This window comes from Pleurodeles waltl, chromosome 3_1, assembly GCF_031143425.1.
Source record: "Pleurodeles waltl isolate 20211129_DDA chromosome 3_1, aPleWal1.hap1.20221129, whole genome shotgun sequence".
Classification (NCBI taxonomy): domain Eukaryota; kingdom Metazoa; phylum Chordata; class Amphibia; order Caudata; family Salamandridae; genus Pleurodeles; species Pleurodeles waltl.
In genome coordinates this window covers 1,117,165,507-1,117,186,270 of record NC_090440.1, presented here as the reverse complement: position 1 = coordinate 1,117,186,270, position 20,764 = coordinate 1,117,165,507, and the positions used below count along the sequence as shown (strand labels likewise).

Below are 20,764 nucleotides of genomic sequence, written 5' to 3'. Positions count from 1 at the left end.
ATAAATATGAAACATCTAAATTTATGGTTACACATTGTATGTGTGGCTTCTTTTAACGCACACACAAAGCCCAGAACTCATGGAGAATATATTATACTCATGAATTATTGTCCATAATTCTCAGAAGCAATATAATTCTTCTGAATCATTGATTTCAGAGTCTGATTTCTTTGTTATCAATGAACTGATCTCTAAACATGAGAATGTATTTAGTTAATAACATGAGCCGAACCTTGCAGACAGCTGCTTCAAAACCCTCTCATTTCTATAGAATAAATCTGCTTTTAGCACACCAAATTAAGTTGTTAGAAATGGGGCTGTAGTTGGCAGATATATCCATCTTTGCCCAAATAGGGACCACAATCCTAGTCAGGATAAGTCACGCACAATCCAAATTATCCTGTGCCTACCCTCTGGCAGTTTGGCACTGAGCAGTCAAGCTTAACTTAAAAGGCAATGTGTAAAGTATTTGTGCAATAAATCGTACAGTAACACAGTGAAAACACCACAAAAATACTCCACACAGGTTTAGAAAAATATAAGATATTTATCTAGTTATATTAAGGTCAAAACCATAAAGATTCAATAAGCACAAGTTGAGATATCACTTTTGCAAGATTAAAAAGAGTCTTAAATATAAGAAATCAACAGTTGTCTCTCGTCTACACAAAGTACCTGGTTTGCGTAAAAAATAACACACATGGAGACCACAGAGGAGGAGATGCGTGGAAAAATAGGGTGTGCATCGGGTTTTCCAGTGCGGCACAGATGATGCACTGTTTCTTTCTACGCTGCAAGGGGCTCTACGTCGATTTCTGGTGTGCAGGCTTGGTTCCTCACTGCGATGCGGGGATCTTTTTGATGCCCAGGGACAATGCGTGGAAATACTGGGAGTGTGGGATAAAGTTACAGGCATTGCGTCGATTTGGTAGGTGATGTGTCAAATTTTCTGTTGCACGCCAGGTGCTACGTCGATTCTTCACTTGGGAAGTCGGGTTGCATCGTCCCGGTTCGGCTGTACATCGATCCGGTAAGGCTGTGTGTCAAATTTCCGGTTGCAAGGCAGGCGCTGTGTCGATTCTTCACTTGGGAAGTTGGGCTGCGTTGTTACATTTTGGCTGTGCGGCGATTTCTCAGTCGTACCATGGCTGTGCATTGTTTCCAGCAGTCTATGCGTTGATTTCCGGAGCACAAGGGTTTCCTTGAAGAGATGAAGTATTTTTGATCCTGAGACTTCAGAAAACAGGAGGAAAGCTCAATCAAAGCCCTTGGAGAGCACTTCTCAGCAAAGTCAGAGGGCAGCAGGGCAACAGCAGGGAAGCAGTCTTTCTCAGCAAAGCAGTCCAGATGACAGGTTGCAGGTTCATGTCCAGAAGTGTCTGATTTTGTGGGGTCAGGGACCCAGTTTATATACCCAAAAATGCTGTTGAAGTGGGAAAGACTTCAAAGAGTGGTTTTGAAATGAACAAGGTCCCCTTTCAGTACAGGTCTACCTGCCACAGTCCCAGTAGGGGTTTTGGCAGTCCACAGTGTGAGGGCAGGCCACTAGCCTTTGAAATGTAAGTGTCAGGCCCTCCACCCTTCCAGCCCAAGAAGACCCATTCAGTATGCAGATGAATGCAGATATGAATGAGTGTCCTGTGTTTGTGGTTGTCTGGGTGGAATGCACAAGGGGAATATCAACCAGCTCAGCCCAGACGTGGATTGGAGACAGGCTGTAAGGCACAGATGGATTTTAAGTGCAGAGAAATGCCAACTTTTTAAAATAGCATTTCTAAAATAGTAATATAACATCCAACTTAACAATAAGCAGGATTTTCTGTTACCATTCTGGTCATACTAAACATGATCTGTTTACCCCTTTCTGATCAGAATCTACAACTCAAAAAGTATGTGAGGGCTGACCTAATGCTAGCCTATGAAAGGAGCAGGCCTCACAATAGTGGAAAACAAATTTAGGGGTTTTCCACTACCAGGACATATAAAACGCAGCTGTATATGTCCTGCCGTTGACCTACATAGCACACTGCCCTTTGGTTATCTAGGTCCTACCTTAGGGGGTGACATATATGTAGAAAAGGGGGAGTTTAAGGCTTGGCAAGTACTTTTAAATGCCATGACGAAGTGCCAGTGAAACTGCACACACAGGCCTTGCAATGGCAGGCCTGAGACATGGTTAAGGGGCTACTTATGTGGGTGGCATAACTAGTGCTGCAGACCCACTAGTAGCATTCAATGTACAGGCCCTGGGCACATGTAGTGCACTTTATTAGGGTCTTACAAGTAAATCAAATATGCCAATTGGGAATGAGCCAATGTTACCATGTTTAAGGGAGAGAGCATATGCATCTTAGCACTGGTTAGCAGTGGTAAAGTGTGCAGTGTCCTAAAACCAGCAAAAACAGTGTCAGAAAAGTGAGGGGAGGCAGGCAAAAAGTTGGGGGATGACCCCCCCTTAGGCAGTCAGGTCTAACAGTTGTCAATAAAATTCCAATTGCAGAACAATGTTATTCAGCATTTTTCTCTTCTTTTTCCTACAGTGTAGCCCAGTATTTAATTGATTGTTTTTAACATCCATGTCTGAGTTCGAAAAATCCTAAATCTTAGATACCCTCTTTCAGTGAGAAATATAAGCACTAGACGCTTTCTGTAATCATTCCGCATTACAGCTTAGTTTAATAGAAGGGGTGCATTATATAGAAAACAAAATTGAAGTTAAACAAATAGACGAACTTGTGGGAACTATCAATGTGAGGGTTGGTTAACCAAAACTAGGGCTTTAAGACAATATCAAATTGTGCAATATTTTTAGCAACATCTCATGGAAGTCCATGAAAAGTTCAAGAGATTAATTGGTCAGGGCGAAATGTGTTTTGCCACTGACCTTCTTTTAAGCTTACATGCCCTCGTGCAAAAGAGAAATCTAGTGTGATACCAGCAGGACACTGGTTAGAGCAGAAGATGTCTCTCAGCAAGATATTTTCTGTGAAAACTAGTGTCGTGCGGTCAAACATCACTCAAAAAGTGTGTAAAAGGACATTTCAAAACATTTAGTAAATTTCATGTAACACGAAATTTGGGAAATTTGCGAATTTCTCCTGTGTCATTAAAATTACACTCATAATTAAGGAAGATCTCCTTAAACTAGTGGAGTCTTACATTAGCGCGCTATAGAAAGGGGATTGCCAAATAGAACACAAGCACACAGCTAAACTCCATTGCCCAGGTGTGACGGAGGCTTTGCATGGTGGCTCAGACCTACTGGCTAAACAGGTAGAATGTTACCTGCAGACGAAGAAATTAAACCAGAAACTTGAGTGGCAAAGTAGGGGACAGGGATGACTGTGACACAGTTAAGGATGCTACATTTCTCGGTCTGATAGCAGAGGACACAAGGTGGTGAATAATCTTTCATACCACTATTCCCAGTAGAGGCCCAGAGAAGACAATTGCACCAAAATAATAGTGTTTAGCAAAAATATTTGCAAACTTAGGGCCATATTTATGATCCCCTAGCGCCACCTTGAGCCATATTTGCAGCATTTATTACAATGTAAATGTAGCATTAAGGTGGCATTTCCCACGCACCATATTTGGAAAGTGGCACAACAATGCCTGCATTGTGCCACTTTGTAACCTCTTGCGCCACATTATGCCTGCGCCAGGCATAATGTATGCAAGGAGGGGCATTCCGGCACCGAGGGGCGTAAAAATGGTGCAAAGGACTCTATGATATTCCTTTGCGCCATTTTTATCGGCATTTTTTAACTCCTGCATGAAAATGGGGTTAAAAATTGGCTCCGATTAATTACAATATGCCTCTGGGTGCTTTGTAGGATTATCGTAATAATTTGTGATGCTAGTCCTGCAAAGCGGCGGACTATCACCACAAATTAAAACGCTAGTCACCCTAAATACTGCCATGGTGCGCTGTATTATAAATACTAAGGGGCGCAAGAAAAGTGGTGCTGCACTATGTGCAACGGCACTTTTAATAATCTTTTCATAAATCTGCCAGTTAGTGCTTTGCACTTATTTTACTGTATTTTTCTTTACATGAAAAACAATCAATAAAATATGCTTTAAAAAAATTACAAAAGTAAGAGATAATGGGGGTCATTCTAACCCTGGCGGTCCGAGACCGCCAGGGCTAAAATGGCTGAAGCACCGCCAACAGGCTGGCGGTGCTTCATTGCCCATTCCGACCGCGGCTGTAAAGCCGCGGTCGGAAAACCGGGTCCGGCGGTTTCCCGCCGGATTTCCCCCGGCTGGGCGAATCCTCCATGGCGGCGCTGCAAGCAGCACCGCCATGGGGATTCCGACCCCCTTCCCGCCAGCCTGTGTCTGGAACAGGATGGCGGGAACGGGTGTCCTGGGGCCCCTGGGGGCCTCTGCACTGCCCATGCCACTGGCATGGGCAGTGCAGGGGACCCCTAACAGGGCCCCAGTATGCTTTTCACTGTCTGTCTAGCAGACAGTGAAAAGTGCGACGGGTGCAACTGCACCCGTTGCACACCTGCAACACCGCCGGCTCCATTCGGAGCCGGCTTCAGTGTTGCAGGCCTCTTTCCCCGCTGGGCCGGCGGGCGCTATTTTGGCTAGCGCCCGCCGGCCCAGCAGGAAAGTTAGAATGGCCCCAGCGGTCCTTTGACCGCGGGGCGGACAATTGGCGGTTCCCTCCAGGCGGGCGGCGACCGCCGCCCGCCGGAGTTGGATTGAGGCCCAATATGTAGGATTATCTTGATGATTTGAACCTTTTGTGGGTTACTTAAGATCCTCAGGTGCTGGCTGGCACATGAATGAAGGAAAGGATCGACCAGGTATAAAAGATGCAAAGGTTCTCCTACCTGCAGTTTGTTTATGTGATCGATGATCGCTTGACGTGTTCCAGTCTCCACATCTTCAGCGTAGAGCCAGGCCTCAAAGAGTTTAACAAACTCTTCAGCATTTGCAATACTGGGGGCTGCAGCTTTTCTTGTTTTCTGAGCCCTGCGAAGAGAACAACGTATATAAAAAAAGATGCATCTGTGAACATTTTGAAGCAACCAAGTAAAGCCAATGGTAGTACATCTTGTAAATGCCGGTAGGATAAAGGGAAATAGAGCATAAATGTGCACAATGACTGTGCAAGAAACCAAAGCAGTATAAAAGTGTCAGACCTGGTAATTGCTCTGGGCATATCTCAGCCTCACTGTGCCCAAGTAGCACCCCTCTGATGAGGGCAAAAAAGACCGAACTGTTCTGGAATTGATTATTTTCCCATCATTTAACTTAACTATTTCTAATGGAACGGGACCAAGTCTATCTCTCAGGGAGCTGGTCTTCGTCTGCAGTAGCATATTTGACAACAAGTGATGGAGAGTTGGCAGCCCGGGTAAGTACAAATGGCTGCTGTCACACACCACCCTTCATGGTTTTTTCCGGACAAAAAAAAAAATAACACAGGTCGACAATTAAATCTCAAGTAAATCCCACCTAAGCTCAGGGGAGTAGCTTGGTCAGTATGATTGGGGGGGGGGAGGTGTGCTTCAGATTTTCCAACAATCACGCAGGAACATATTGTTAAAATACATTATAGGACAAGCAAAGAGCTCAAGAGGGGCTTAAGGGGCAGTGGAAAGGGAGATGTGGATCGGTTGGGGTACTGAGAAAAGGCACATTGTTTTGTGAAAATACCAAAAATTTTAAGTATTTTCAAATATTGCGGATAGTATGTGTGTGTGTGTGTGTGTGTGTGACAGCCACATCAACATTCCCGACTGAAAGCATTTATACCCACCTATTTATCACATAATACATTTATTAGTGGGGTGTAGCACCCCATTGACCCCTCATGAAGCTATGCCCTGCCCGTGCCTTTATATAGAAACAGAATTGTGCCGCAAATAAACATAGCCACGTACATTCTGCCAATCGTTGTCGCATTAATTGAAAACCTGCTGCGCTTCTGCACTTCTAAGGCTCTCCCTCTCTCACCCACCATCCAGATTACAAACTGCTTGGCCCCAGCCATGTTGGTGGAGAGATCCATGCATTCACCATTGCTTAGAGGATGACTTTCTTATATGCAGGGAAACAAGTATGAGAGAATTGGCTCTTGTGCGTGCATTACTCTCATACATTGTGTAATGGGGCTCTTGGGTGTTGCTCTACTGCTGCTTTTCCACTTCCTGCATTGTGCTATTCTATGCATTTTTTCTCCATTTAGCACGCGCCTCCCATCTGTTATATACAGTAAGCTGCATTCAGATTTGGAGGCCGAGCATTAACTTGAGCGTGGAGCTGGAAGAATGTGACTGCAGTCAAAACTGCATCGCCTTTTACACGGAGCTTCAGGTTATCAGACTCTACCCAAAATATTCATTTATTTTGGTCAGCAGAGTCACCCAGAATTTTCACATACACATTGGGAGACATTTTCCTGTCTCTACGAATATTTTACGTCATTGGGAGGAAATGTAAAGACTACTTTAAACAGTTCTTGAACCCTATGAAAGGTTCTCCAATGATAGCTGAACTTCTTCACGTAACCTACAGGTTCACTTTCCTGGTGTCTCGGCCGATAAAGATATTCAATATACTAACATCTATATCGGCGCGGTGTAATCAAATGGCCATCCCACTCACGGATAGCTCTAAGGACAACTTAGATCAGTGGGTCTCCTAAGTGAATGTCGGGGGCTTTTTAGGGGAATGCAGTACGAATAAGGCGAACACCCTCAACTTCTTAAACTGTCATGGACAATTTAAAGAACAAAATAATCATAAGCAACAATGATAATAGTGAAAAATGAAGAGCTCGTAATAAATCCAAATACTCAATAGTATAGCGGACTCAAGAGGGCATTATTGTTGTGAAGACTGTAAAGGTCCAGTGCCAGCTCTAGGGCGGCGCGACTGGTGCCACGGCACCGGGCGCTGGCTTCGGCTGGGGGCGCAGTGTTTATATCATATTTAAAAGCACCTGTTGCCACGTTCTTGCCGCCAAAAGTGTTCAAGCAACAATAAAAAGGTCAAGTCAAGAGAACTCCGGTGTTTAAAGTTCTTGAGAGAGAGAGAGAGCTCGGAGTTTTGTCTTGTAGCAGTTTTGACTCATCGTAAGATAGCGCAGAGGGTTGATGAGCCTGTGTTCTGCTTTCCCTCTCATTTCATATCCGAGCTTACAGAACCTCTCTGGAATGCACTTCTGAGTTTAAAGAAGACATTTATTGTTGTTAATTCCCCACCCACAAGTTCCTGAGAGACGAAATTGGTAGATTGGAAGCACACGTTCAAAAGTAGTTGCAGCAATGAAAGCAAAATATATTAAAGTGCTTCTCAGTCGCAATGTACACAGCAAATATAGGTGAAGACATTTATAGCATAACTTCAAAGCAAAGCATAAAAGTCAAAATTCATCACCGTATGGGCAAGTAGGGCCTATATTCAGCTTCATCTTTCTGGGGTCTGCAAGTTGATGACTCCGGTCAACTGCGAGAAACAGATTCTCTACCCAAACGGGAGACAGGCAACTGATGTCTAGTTCCCGTCTGAAGTCAAGCAGATTCAAATCTAACTCTCCATAGCCCAGAGTCATCCTTAAAAGCAAACTCAGTGTGAGAGCCGAATAACCTTGGAGAGGGACCAATTCTCCTGAGCTCACTCGCTCTCAGACTGGATTGCGAGGTAAACACAAAATCTACGTGCTCTTATCAGCTAAGGTCTGGTGTGAAGAAAACAGCTTGGTCCATCTTGTGGAAAAACACAGCTTGGAAAAACACAGCTCATCTGCGATGTCTCAACTGCAATGTCTAACCCCACGTTAAAGCCAATAGGCAGCTAACCTAAATATCAAATGTAACGTCTAATGTCATGTCAAAGCCAATAGGCAGCTAAGCTGAATACAGAATGTAATGGCTAATGCCATGTCAAAGCCAATAGGCAGCTAACCTAAATATCAAATGTAATGTCTAATATCATGTAAAAGCCAATAGGCAACTAAACGGAATACAGAATGTAATGGCTAATGCCATGTCAAAGCCAATAGGCGGCTACACTGAATACAGAAAGTAATGGCTAACTCCATGTTAAAGCCAATAGGCAGCTAAACTGAACAAAACATATAATGTGCTACTGGTGAACACTGAGCAACTAATATGCGCAGTGGTGAAACACAAAGTCATTGGTCAAACACAATTAATAGCATCACAGCCTGCTGCAAAGGACGGTTACCAAGTAGATCACCAAGTGCATATAATGTAACCAGGTCAGTGGGTTACTGCTTTCATCAGAGAGTTCCTTTCGTTGCTTGTAGTTTTTAAATTAAATTCCTCATATGGAACAGTAAGCTATTAACTGTAATCAAAGAGCTACATGCTCACTGCAAGGTACAGATTAGTGTGTTATGATTTTCCTCAGCCTTTCATATCCTCATTTTGCAAAAATTAAAGAGAACCCCCAACTATCGTGTTACGTTTGAAGTTCTGAGTTTGTGCTTCTTCAGACCAAACAGTCTTAAACTCTGCTGCCTACCAGTATGAGTGACATGTGGCCTCTACACCTTGTAGTCATCCGTCTTGTGTAATATTTCCTATACACTGATTTACACACACATGATTGTTCGTCACTGTGTAATGTGTGTTTCATGTAAAGTGCTCTGACACAGAGGGATCCGTATGATTGGGGGTTAGCTTCAGATTTCCCAACAAGCACGCTGGCACCAGATGTTAAAATACATTATACGACAAGCAAAGAGCTCAAGAGGGGCTTATAAGCAGACGAAAGGGAGAAGGATGCGGGTTAGTAGGGGTACTATGGACCAGATTTACAAGGCCCTTGCACCCCTTAGCGCCACATTTGCAGCAACATTTTTGCCGCAAATGTGACGCTAATGGGCCACTACCATAGTGCCATATTTAAAAGGTGGCGCAAACTAGGTTTGCACCACCTTGTAAACCCTTTGTGCCACATCATGCATAATATATGCATGATGTATGCAAATGGGGTGTTCCCTGGTTAGAAGGTCTCTAAAAATGGCACAATGGAATCTGCAAGATTCCACTGCACCATTTCTAGCGTCACTTTTAACCCCTTCTTAAAGCAGGCATTAAAATAAGGTTCCCATTGATATCAATGGACCTCTTAACATTATACTGGATTAGCGTCATTTTTTTAATGCTAATCCAGTATAGCATTAAAGTAGCGTAAAAAATACGCTATTGCCCCTAATATGTGCCATGGTGTATTGTCTTGTAAATACTGCGCTACCATGGTGGCATTAGGGTGCACAATGGGGCAGCATGAAAAGTGTTGCATCTCTAGTGATAAGGCCCTAAGTGAGAGAAAGTGTATTTTGTGAAATAACTAACATTTTCAAAGTCTTTCCAAACAAAGGGAGGGAGAGAGTGTGTGTTTGTCTGTGTGTGTAGAAATTCCTGGTGAAATCTGACACACACCTCACCATACTCGACCGAATGATCCTTCACCAAACTAATTATCCCAAAATACATTTATTAGGACGGTGTAACACTCCACACACGCACCCTAAAGCTATAACCCCTGCTGACACTTTACACTAGTATGTATGAGTGACACTATAAAACTAATTAAATGCATCTGAGAGAGAGTGGTTATGGAGTCCCGAGGGGCATTGTTAAAGGGTGGTAGCAAGGGAATCTGTGGTGGAGGTGGTCATTGGGGTGCTTCAACAAAAATGTGCGCACTGGGTGCCACCAAAGCTAAAGCCGTCCTTGTAAAGTTCATCATAAAATAGGTTCAAGGGTGCAAGAAATCGAATATTAACTGTCTGAAATTTTCTTGTGGGCTCTTAGCCTCCCTTCAGAAATTTGCAAAATACAAATTCACTCCTCTGATCAGCATTCATCTCCAGAGAGCCAGACACTAACAAAAGCACGCAAATCAGTGTAAGCGCTATATTTCCATTCACCCTCCAGTTCCTCTCTGCATAAGAGTGGGGACTGTGAGTACATAGCCAAAATACACTTATGCTAATTTTTAGCTTCAATTTATACCTTAAACCACACCCTTTAGTGCGGATGTTATCTCCCATATACTACTTTAGAGAAACAGAAGCATTTAAGACTATTTTTAAATGGATTATTTTATATGTTTTTTCCATGATAGAAAGTACCTACAGAACATTCTGGGATATGAACAAATGTAGTGGTTTGTCAATGTTAGCCACATTTTGCATTACTAGAGCTCTCTGTAAATTCCTTTGTGTAAGTACCCGATTTCAGGTTTTCGCCCTTCAGGAGTGTGCTTCGAAAATCCAGTAAATCTGGATTCAGTGAAACAGATCGGAATTGAAATGGCTTTTTGAGTACATAAGTTTCATCTACTCACCTACTCTTCTTAATGCTGTATCCACAGTCATAGCGCGAGAGCTGTGACATGGTTAATGAGTAGATGTTATGTGCAGTTGTTTCCACTAGATGGCGAAAATAGATTATTTATTGGAGGAAAAAGTAAGAGTACCTAACAAGCAAATATAGGCAAGAAAGGTCATAAGTCTTCAGTGTTCCTAGTAAGATGGAAATTAGCCTCTTGTAGCACTACCCATGCGTTTAAAAAGATATTTTGGGGCATATTTATGAGCCCCTAGCGCCACCTAAGTGTCACTTTTTGTGATGCTCCAGTGGCGCAATGCCCTGAGCTGTAGTTACAAGGTTGCGTTAAGCCACTTTTTGTGGCTTACCGCCACCTTAAAAATACATCCCCTTGAGACGCAGCCCTTTGCGTGGATGGGGCGTGCAATGGATGCTGCTGTCGGTGTGCCACAGCAGCACCCATTGCATTTTGATGCTGACTCAGCTTACGAGTTTTCGTAAACCTGAGTCAGTGGCAAATTCTAATGCCTCCAAAAGGGTGACATTAGCATGGCACAATGAGGAGGAATACTTTTATTCCTCTTCGGTTTTAGGTTGTGCATAGCAGCGCACGAGCACTGCTTTTCCGACGTGTTGGTATGTATCTGGGCTTTTAACTTCCACTTCACGCCCATCACTACCACTCGCTCCTGGGCTTGCCCTTCAAAAATCCTTTGATGACTTTGGTAAATGGTTTACGTTTGCCATTCCTTGGGGAGTTTTTGTTACCACCTTGGCCATCGCCCCTGTTACATGGCTAATTGCACTTTTGCCAATAAGGTTGACTGCAAGTGAACTTTTTTTTCCTTTTGTTTGTCTCTTCACCCTGATGTTAATGGCGGCCGTTGGGCTGTGAGTCAACTCGCTTGGAGTCTGCATTAAGAGGTTTGATTGATTATGTGTGGGAAGGTGTCCCTTCCTGCACATAAACAATCATTTAAAAATGCCGCTTTTGAACTTCTGTGTGTGCTGCATTTTGCAGCACACACAGAAGTGACAAATCGCCATTAGTGTTTGTTTATGTGCAGGAATAGACACCTTCCCACACATAATCAATCAAACCTCTTAATGTAGACATCCTTGAACAATGCTGCTAGGATGTCTGCGTTTGAGCTAGGCAGCTCAATTTAGTGCCAGCGCAGGGGACAACACAGGGGTGCACTGTATTCAAATAAATACAGCGCATCACTTCATTGTGAAAATGACAGAGTGCGTCGCTGACAATTTTGGTGCAGCGTCACGCTCTGTCATTTTCCTTTCAACATGGGTCTTTGTGTTTTGCAGTAATGTCCTCACTAGAAACAGGTCAACCCAGTTATCCATCAGCAGTCTGGGCAATTAACTACAGTAGAGTTACTCTGAGGGAGTCACCTCTATTCACAATACTTCACCGCAATTTTTCATTTGTAGATAATATTCCTTAATATATTCACAAAAAATAATTTTACAGTCAACAATGTAAATGACAAAAACACTAATACTTTTATTTACAAATCATCAGATGAAAAATGTTAACCTAACAAATGAGGACAAGCCAACATATAAATAAGAGCATATTTATTAACAACCAAACATGCAAGATACCTGAACTCGTTAAGGCTCTTTCTGGGGGATATTCCATCAAACTGCAAATTCTTTACCTTGTGAATATTCCCGCAGGCGTCAGCCTAGATCTGGAAACTCAAAAGCAGTACTCCTGCGGGTGTCACATGGCTCCAGGTCAACGTCATTCCGCTCTGGGAGTAAAGAGAGGTGTGTCATATAAACGCAACCCAGGCTTGCTGCTGTCAGTTGCTTTCAAAAGCTTCCTCGTGCCCTCAGATGGAGAGCCCATCAGCAAATTGGCTTATCCAGCCTGGTTTGCGATCTATTTATTTGGGAAAGGAGTCTATTCCACTGAATTGGGGGGAAGGAGGCAAAAGGGGAGTTGTTGGAGAGTAAGGTGGGTGTACGGTTGGTGAGGAATCTGCAGTTACTGTATCCATTAGAAAAAGTGTTACAAAAAATAAGTAACTTGTTCTTCTGATGGTTTCTTCTAACCACCGAGCCCTCACCTTGTGAATAGATATCAGACCAGTAATTCCACAGGTGCTGGGTCTGCAGAATGTCTCAGACCAAAAGGTTTACAGGGCCAAATGGGCAAAATGCCCACCAAAAATGGACCTGCTTGCCAAGGCAATAGTGCTTTGGGACCATGTACGCTGATGCAAACATGGCAGCTTGACAGATTTCCAGGACGAGCACTGCATGTTTCAGTGCAGTGATAGCAGCCTTGGTGTGGTTGGATTGAGCCCTCAATCCATCAGGTGGCTGCCTATTAGCTAGCTTATAGAAGATTTCTATGAAGAGGACAATCCACCATTAGACAATTTTTTTCTGTACTTCCTTTGGCCCTGTAAAACCCCACAAAGAGTTGACCTCCACCTGACGATCCTTGGTACAATGAATGTGGAAAATGAGGACACTCTTTGGGCCCAAACAATGCAGTCTCTCTTTCTCTTTCGGGGGAATAGGTGGGAAAAAGCAAGTTGGAAGTGTTATAGCCTGCTTGACAGGAAAAGGTGTGATTACTATCAGCAGAAATGCAGATCTAGTTCTTACAGCAATTTATCTGAAAAGAATGTTGCGTAAAACAGCAGGATGGTAAGTGACAGCAGCTCACTTCCCACTGGGGGTATCATCAACCCCCCACTTAAGCAAGTACAGCAGGTTAGAGTTCTTGATGGTTCTCTTCTTTCTGCTGCTCGGCAGACAAAGATTCATAAATAAAGTGAAAGAGTTGAGTGAATGAAAGGAGGCTGGATGAGTAGATGGATGAATGGACGGATGAGTGAAAGAATGGATGGATTGGTGCATAGAAGAGTTGACGGATGGATTAAAGGGTGGGGGGATGGATGGATAAGTGAAACAATGAATGAATAAATGAAAGGGAGGGTGGATGGATGATTAAAGGGTGAATAGATGGATGTGTGAAAAGGTGGATGGATGATGAGAATGGATGGATGAGTGGATTGAAAGGGTGAATGGATGGACAGAATGAAAGTATGGGTAGATGGATGAGTGAAAGGATGAATGATGAGTGGAATGATGGAGCTTGGTTGTTGATAACCCCCAGCATTAGTAGCTACAGCAGGGCTTGGATTCTTGATGGGCTTCATCTGTCTGCAACTTGCCAGACAAAGGTGAATGAGTGAGTGAAAGTATGGATGTGTGAGTGAAAGGGTTGGGTAGATGGGCGAGGGAAAGAATGAATGGATGAATAGATGGGTGGATGAATGAGTGAAAAGGTTGATTTAATGATGGATAAGAGAAATTAAGGATGGATGAGTGAAAGGGATGATGGATGGATGAAATGACGCATGAGTGAAAGAATCAATGGGTGGAAGGGAGTGTGGATGATTGAAGTAAAGTTTTGTTGGATGAGTTAAAGGGTGGATGATGGATGGGAAAAAGGATGGATGAATAGATGGATAAGCAAGTGAAAGGATGGATGGCTGAGTTAATGGGAAGGTGGATGGATAATGAGAGGATGGATGAGTGAGAGAGTGAAAGGATGGATGGGTAAGTGAAAAGGGGATGGACAGATAGATGGAGTGAAAGAATAGATTGATGAATGGAAGGATGGATGGACGAGTGATATGATGAATGAATGAATGAACAAATGAGTGAAAGGTAGGGTGGATTGATAGATGGATGAAAGATAAGTGAAAGAATTGATGAGTGCAAGGGATGGTGGATGGATGGAAAGGTGGATGGATGAGTGAAAGAATGGGTTGATGAGTGAAAGGGATGGTAAATGGATGGACGGATGAGTGAAAGAATTGATGGATGAGTGAGCAGATTGATGGATGAGTGAGTGCATGGATGAATAGATGAGTGAAGGTATGAATGGACAGATGGATAGGGGGATGGATGGAATAGTGGAAGAGTAAGTGAAAGTGTAGATGAATAGACGGGTGAAAGGGAGGATGGATGGAGTAAAAGGATGGATTAATGTATGACTTGAAGGGGTGGATAGATAGATAGATAGATAGATAGATAGATAGATAGATAGATAGATAGATAGATAGATAGATAGATAGATAGATAGATAGATAGATAGATAGATGATAGGTTTGTATATGGATGGGTGGACGAATGGATGTTGAAATAGAATGATACATGAAAGAATTAATGGATGACAGAATGTAAAGTTGAAATTGTGGAGTTCAGCAGGTGGAAAGAAGGATAAAAGGATGAATGGGTATATGCTTGGATGAAATAGACAAGAGAGTTCTTCTGATTACTTGCTTCATTTGCTTGGTGCCATAACATCTTTGGTTTAAAATAGGGTGTATTTTAATTTTGTGACTACTCCCTTGCTTCATGCAATGGGCATACTTTATCGCGACCAAAAAGACTGTTTACAGGGTTAAGCGCTCTAGTCGACAGCTGTGCATTGGCTCAAAAGGAGTGCATATTAGAAAAGTGAGAACCAAATTCAAGTAACACCGTGGTATGAAGAAGGGCTTCTGCAGAAGCATATGCTGTAAACCTTTCAGAAATCTCAACGTAACAGGTGACTTAAACAAAGAGGGCTGATCCGGCAACCTCTAAAAGCAAAAAGACACACAATATAGCCTGTAACAGTTCCTAACCAAAGTCCACACTGCGCCAATGACAAAAAATAACACTTTACACAGCTTAGCTTATAATAGGTCAATCTCAAGGGTGCTGAACCAAGCCAAAAACTTGTCCCAATGCCGTGCGTTTACTAGTTTCCTAAATGGTTGCATGGCTGTAAGAATAACATCAACAACTTTGTTTGGAAGATCAAAGAAGACTAGCTGTCACTGCTCAATCTCCATTGATGGAGGTGCAGAGTGTTAAGGCCCGGGTGCATGACCCTGCCCTGTTGCTGTGATAGTAGATCATTCCAAAGAAGAGTCTTGAGGACAGATGCTCAAGCCCAGTAGTTCCAGATACCACACCATCTTGGCTTAATCTGGTGCCACTAAGATGACTTCTAATCAGTCAGTCTTGAGCTTCGATCTCTAGCCTAGAGTGGTAGAGGCAGTAAGGAATCTCGAGCTCCACTATAGGCAAAATGAGCCTCCAGTATAGAACCTTTTTAGGAACTCTAGCACGTGAAAATGCTGACATTAAACAGTCTTTAGAGTGGCAAAAAGGTCGAGCCAGGGTTCTCCCCATAGCTGGAAAATTCCCTGCACCACCTCTGGGTGTAACAACTATTCAAGATCCACTCTGCGACTGGCAACTGAATTCATCAACCCTGACATTCAGCAATCCAGCTAGATGGTTAATGAATAGAGAAATGCCCTGGTGATTCAGCCACTTCCAGAGGGACTAAGCCTCCTTGCACATTGCTCAAGATCCCTCTCTGCCCTGGGTTTTATAGTAGCGCCTGGAAGTAGTGTTGTCTGTGAGAACCCCCCTAAATGGACCATAGGAAGGCCTTCAGTGTCAAATGGATCACCCACAACTCCAACAAATTGATGTGGAGGTAGGTTTTGCTGAACACCAAAGTCTTGGGATCGCCACCTCTTCCTGGTGGCCTCCACAGCCCAGTAGTGATGCATACCTGACCACGGTCAGCTCTCAGTGAAGCTTGGAGAGGAGTCTGCTACTGTCTAGTTGCTGTCTATCATCCACCACTGCAGTTCTTTTGCAGTGTTCTCCGAAACCTGGATGGAATCCAAAAGGTTACCCTGGTGCTGGGCTGTGAGATCTCACTGCACAGCCTGCATATTTCATCTGTTGTGGTTGACTAGTTGAATGCAGGAGACCAACAGTCCCAGCAGCCTCAATGTCATCCTCATTGAGATTCAGGACAGAGGCTGAAGCATCAGAATCATAGCCCAAAAGTCGAAGACTCTCCAGTCCGGTAAAAGGCTGGAAACTGCATGTATCGTGCATGGCTTTGATGAATGTGAGTGTCTTGAGAGGTGTCAGGTGTGACTTTTGAATACTAGCAATATTAGGAACTTTGCTATCCTCTGGAGATGGTTTAAAACTGGCTGGGGCAAGCCCTTCTTCAACAGCTTGTCATCAAGATAGGGGAAGACTGGTATGCCCAACCTCCAAAGGAGCGGTGTGACTGATAGCGCGTCCAGTCCTTATAAATTACTTGTACTCGGACACGCTGGAGGTCGGTGGACCTTTTAACCGAGTCGGGCTCTCCTCATCCAAGAATAGTCGGATCACTTACATCAATCATCGATAACTAATTATAATTAATAACCATCAATCAATTAATAATCAATTAAGCATGTTAGGAATCAATAACAATCAATATTTGACGCACCATGACCTTTCAGTTATGAATAACCACACCAGTTTCTTAAAAGTTAATGAATTTATTTCCCTATATTAAGAAAGCTAGCATGATATAAGTAAGTCTCAAAACCAAATGATATACGTGTACGAACATTACTAGCTGTCCATAGCGGCGGAAGAAACGCAATCTACGCAAAATCTGTATTATTATGCACTCGGTTATAGCAATGCAAATTACTAATATAAGCAATTGAATTTGACTAATTTCATACATCGGTCAGCATAACAAGATTTCAATTTAGCATGGTGCATCGGATGAATACCTCGACTAGCCTCGAATTAGCATTGGCATGTGGGGCCTCATGCAAAACTAATTTAGTCAAGACAAATTTAGAAAACTTGTAGCTTGGGCCCTATCAAAATAAGAAGATGGTACCTAGGAAGGAAAACACAATGCATAATACAATTATCCTTACATATTTACCAAATACAATCAGCATTCAAGAAAAGTCTTCGTCCTTCAGGTATCGGTTCGATCAGCATGGGGCAGATTTCAAAGGGGGCAAAGTTAAGGGCAAGTTTCCTTGCAGCAGCAAGGAGAACGGGGCAAAGGTTACTACATTGACAGAACAGGGCAAAGTTAAAGTTAAAGTCTCTAGGGTGAGAATTTTCAAAGTCTCTTTCTCTGGAATAGAGAAAAGGCATCAAGATGTCGTCTAAGATGGCGTCTTGAATCGGGCTTGAAAATGGCATAGAGGAAAAATGTCTGACTTCTCTTTGTCCGGTGGGTTTAAGTAAGAAACATTCCAAATTGTTCAGGGTCTTCCATTGGAAGGTTCTTAGGGTGGCTTCAATTTGACCAATGAATAGTGTCTTTCTCCAAGTACTCATTTTTACATAAGGTGTCCTTGGAGCCTTGGAACACAAGTTGCAACAAAGTTTGCCAATTATTTCGGTATCAGTACTTTTATTATCCGCCCCTGCAGAGACTGACCTTGCTTGAAAGGGATGAAACCGGCCTAGTACGAAACCTTGAGATAAATGCATTAGTCATCTCTACTGGAAAAATACAACCTTTAAAGTAAAAAACAGCCTTTATTAATGCAAGTGAAAACCACGCAGTTAAATTTGAGATCAGGCAACTAGGCCAAAGCCTCTACTAAATTTAAGCTAAGCATATAACGATTTGAATAAGAAAATCATAGAATACTTTTGTAATTATGACGATTAATACATTTGTCGATTCTTCATGATTAATTCAGCTTGTTTATAATATTGGCGAACTACTCCGTGGGCACAATTTCCCACTTACATTAATTTTCTTTGCTAAAATCACACTACCTTATACGATTTTGTTTATATGATATATGCATATTTGTTAGACCTTCTTTTCTGTGTCATCATGACCATCTTTTAGGTGAACACCTGAAGGGCACTGGTGAAGCCAAAAGGATGCACTGCAAACTAAAAATGCTCCTGGCCCACTGTGAATAGCAGAAAATGTCTTTGGCCTGGAAATACATATCCTGCAGTTCCAATGCCATCACCTAGTCTCCAGGATCCAGTGCAGACAATCCTGGGCCAGGGTGAGAGTTTTAAATTTGTCCTCTCACAAGAATGTGCTAATAGGGTGAATATATAAAATAGGACAAAGGCCTCCATCCATATTCAGCACCAGGAAGTAGCAGGAGTAACACGTAGTTACTACTTCTGAGGCTGGAACTTTCTCTATGGCTCCTTTGGCCAAAACAGCCTGAATTTCAATCTGCAAAATGGACATGATTTCCTTAGTTCAGAGGTGCTGATTGGGGTGGAAGGTGTGGCGTGGGAAAAGGAAATGGCAACTTTTAACAATTTGGAGGATACATGCGTTTGTAGTGATGGTTTGCCACCCTTGGAGAAAATGTTTTATCCTGCCTTCTGCATGGTGGATGTGTGTCGAAAAGAACGGAATATAGTGGTTTGCTGATGTGGTTGTAGGAGGGACAGGAGACTAGGTTGCTTGTTGTCCCTGATGTCCTGCACATTGTCTTTGAGAGTCATGAAATGGCTGAGAAGGTTGTTTTGTCTACTGTGGGATTTGGCGCTAGCGGTATTGGAAACCTCTGATATAACCATGAACGTGGTGAAACTGTTAAAGATATTGCTGGTAGGGGCAGATATCTTCAGGTAACACACAGCCCAACTGCCAAGAGAGTATCTACTAAAGCTTTGATATGTGGTAGGAGAGGTTCAGTAGTTGTCAGGCTGCAGAATCTTCTTCATAATGTTTCCTTTGATTTCCACCGTAGGGAGCTGCAAGTAAGGCCCTCCACAGTCCTCTGAATAACCATAGCAAAAGACTCACTCTCCTCTACTACAGGACAAGAGGTGGGTGGTGACAAGCTCAGTGTTTCAAGAGGTGTTCGTGCTTGTGGCATCCTGTAATTCTGCATACCGATTGTCCTCGTTGTTTTTGTGGAGTTAATTCAACCCACTCCTCGTAGTTGCTATTGTTATAATCTGAGCCAAAAAGCTGATGTAAAGTATGAGCTCTGTTGTAAGGTACGAGAGTCGGCAGGGTTGGCTTTAGGTTGTGCTCCAGTGTGATCAGAACCTGACCTCTGTCAGAACAAAGCAGGTTCAGAGTCAGAAACCACTATAAGTTGCTGCTCTTTAGTCAGCTCCGTTGGTATCAGTACCGGTTTAATGTGAACCGAACCGGCTCAGGGAGTGGCCCCAGGACCAAAGACAGCACTTGAGCTGGTGTGGAATCCAAGGTAAATTTGCGGGGCAGAGACAGTGCCAAGGATGAATCTGCCAGCGGAACCCCACGTGGGGGCTTCTGTGGATCCTTTCGCCCAAAGAGTGTGCCAGAGGAAGCCAGAAATGTGACAAATACATGCATCGGTCTCTGTAAAGGCCTTTATTTGGTGCAAAGTCAAAGACAGACCTGGAAATTTGAGTTGCATCATGATGAAACTCAGAATCAGCCCTTCAGCAACAAAACCAAGAAACATATTGACACCCTTGTGCCCTCACTGGAGTGCAAGAGGTGCAGGAAGGAATCGATTCCCATTCTGGCTTCTTTTTTGACTTACCTGAAGACTTCTACGGCAATGAGGGAACGACTTTGGGACATGGAACGGGATCTTTCTTTCATCTTTGATGGTCACATCATGGAGTCTTCGATGTTTGTAGACAGAGTTTCGTATTGCGGTCCAATAAGATTTTCGGATTCATCTGGGCACAGTCATCACATGCCCTGGAATCATGCTTTGTCACTATAGACATACTTCATGAGGGTCTATTCCAGACATCTGTTTGTGACAGACTCTATGTGGCTTAAAACCTGTATTCTTGGAGGGGTGGAATTTTCAATTGCACTTCCACTTGCATGAACTCACCCTAATAACCATACTTAAATCCTATCACCTTAATCAACCACTAGAAATTAGAAGAAATGCTTCAAGCGGTTCCCCAGAGCACCAAACTATTCCACTAGACTACACCTTGCAACAATAATGAGTAAGCACTGGGGTAACCACTGATTTTGCATTATGGAGTCACAGGTTACCTGCCATTAAGCAATTCAATGCTCCAAAAGTGGTAGCAAGCTCTATATAAAAACATTACTTGCCCTACACATGCATACTGTACACTTGCTTTTTTTATTAACAATCAATATTCTCTAGGCTCATTATGAGTGCACATGTAATCTTGATTCAGGAGCACATGGCAGCTTGCAGACAAATCATACCTACCATTGTGAAAATGCCGCACTGTTTCCCCACACAAATGTAGCCAGGTAGAAAGACCTGCTCAAATGTTTCCAGGGAAACACTGCAACGTTCTGAGCTTCACTGCAGGGAAACAGTACAACACTCTGCATTTTAGTGCTTAGGAATTGGAGAAACATGTGTGTTTACCAGGTTGCCCCCTATTAACGAGGTGCAGAACTGAAAAGGGGGAAGGTATTAATGCAACCGGCAAATTACACACCCAACAGTATTTGTGTTTACCGGGTGTGGTATTACCTAGCCAAATACCAGGACACTTGCAATGAATCCATTTGTAGTTTACACGTGTTAATGCTGAAATTTTGCTAATAAATATTCATGTTAAATCTACATAGAAAATTA

General features: G+C 43.0%; 1 protein-coding gene across 9 annotated transcripts in view; it reads right to left on the bottom strand.

Moving 5' to 3' along the window:
- The window catches only part of LOC138285004 (uncharacterized), a 267,259-nt gene that overhangs the window by 108,345 nt on the left and 138,150 nt on the right, over positions 1–20,764 (bottom strand). For all 9 annotated transcript variants that reach the window (XM_069224411.1, XM_069224407.1, XM_069224413.1 and 6 more), the window contains one exon: positions 4,848–4,989. In XM_069224411.1, coding sequence (XP_069080512.1) covers positions 4,848–4,989 — 142 coding nt within the window. The remainder of the gene's footprint in view (positions 1–4,847; positions 4,990–20,764) is intronic.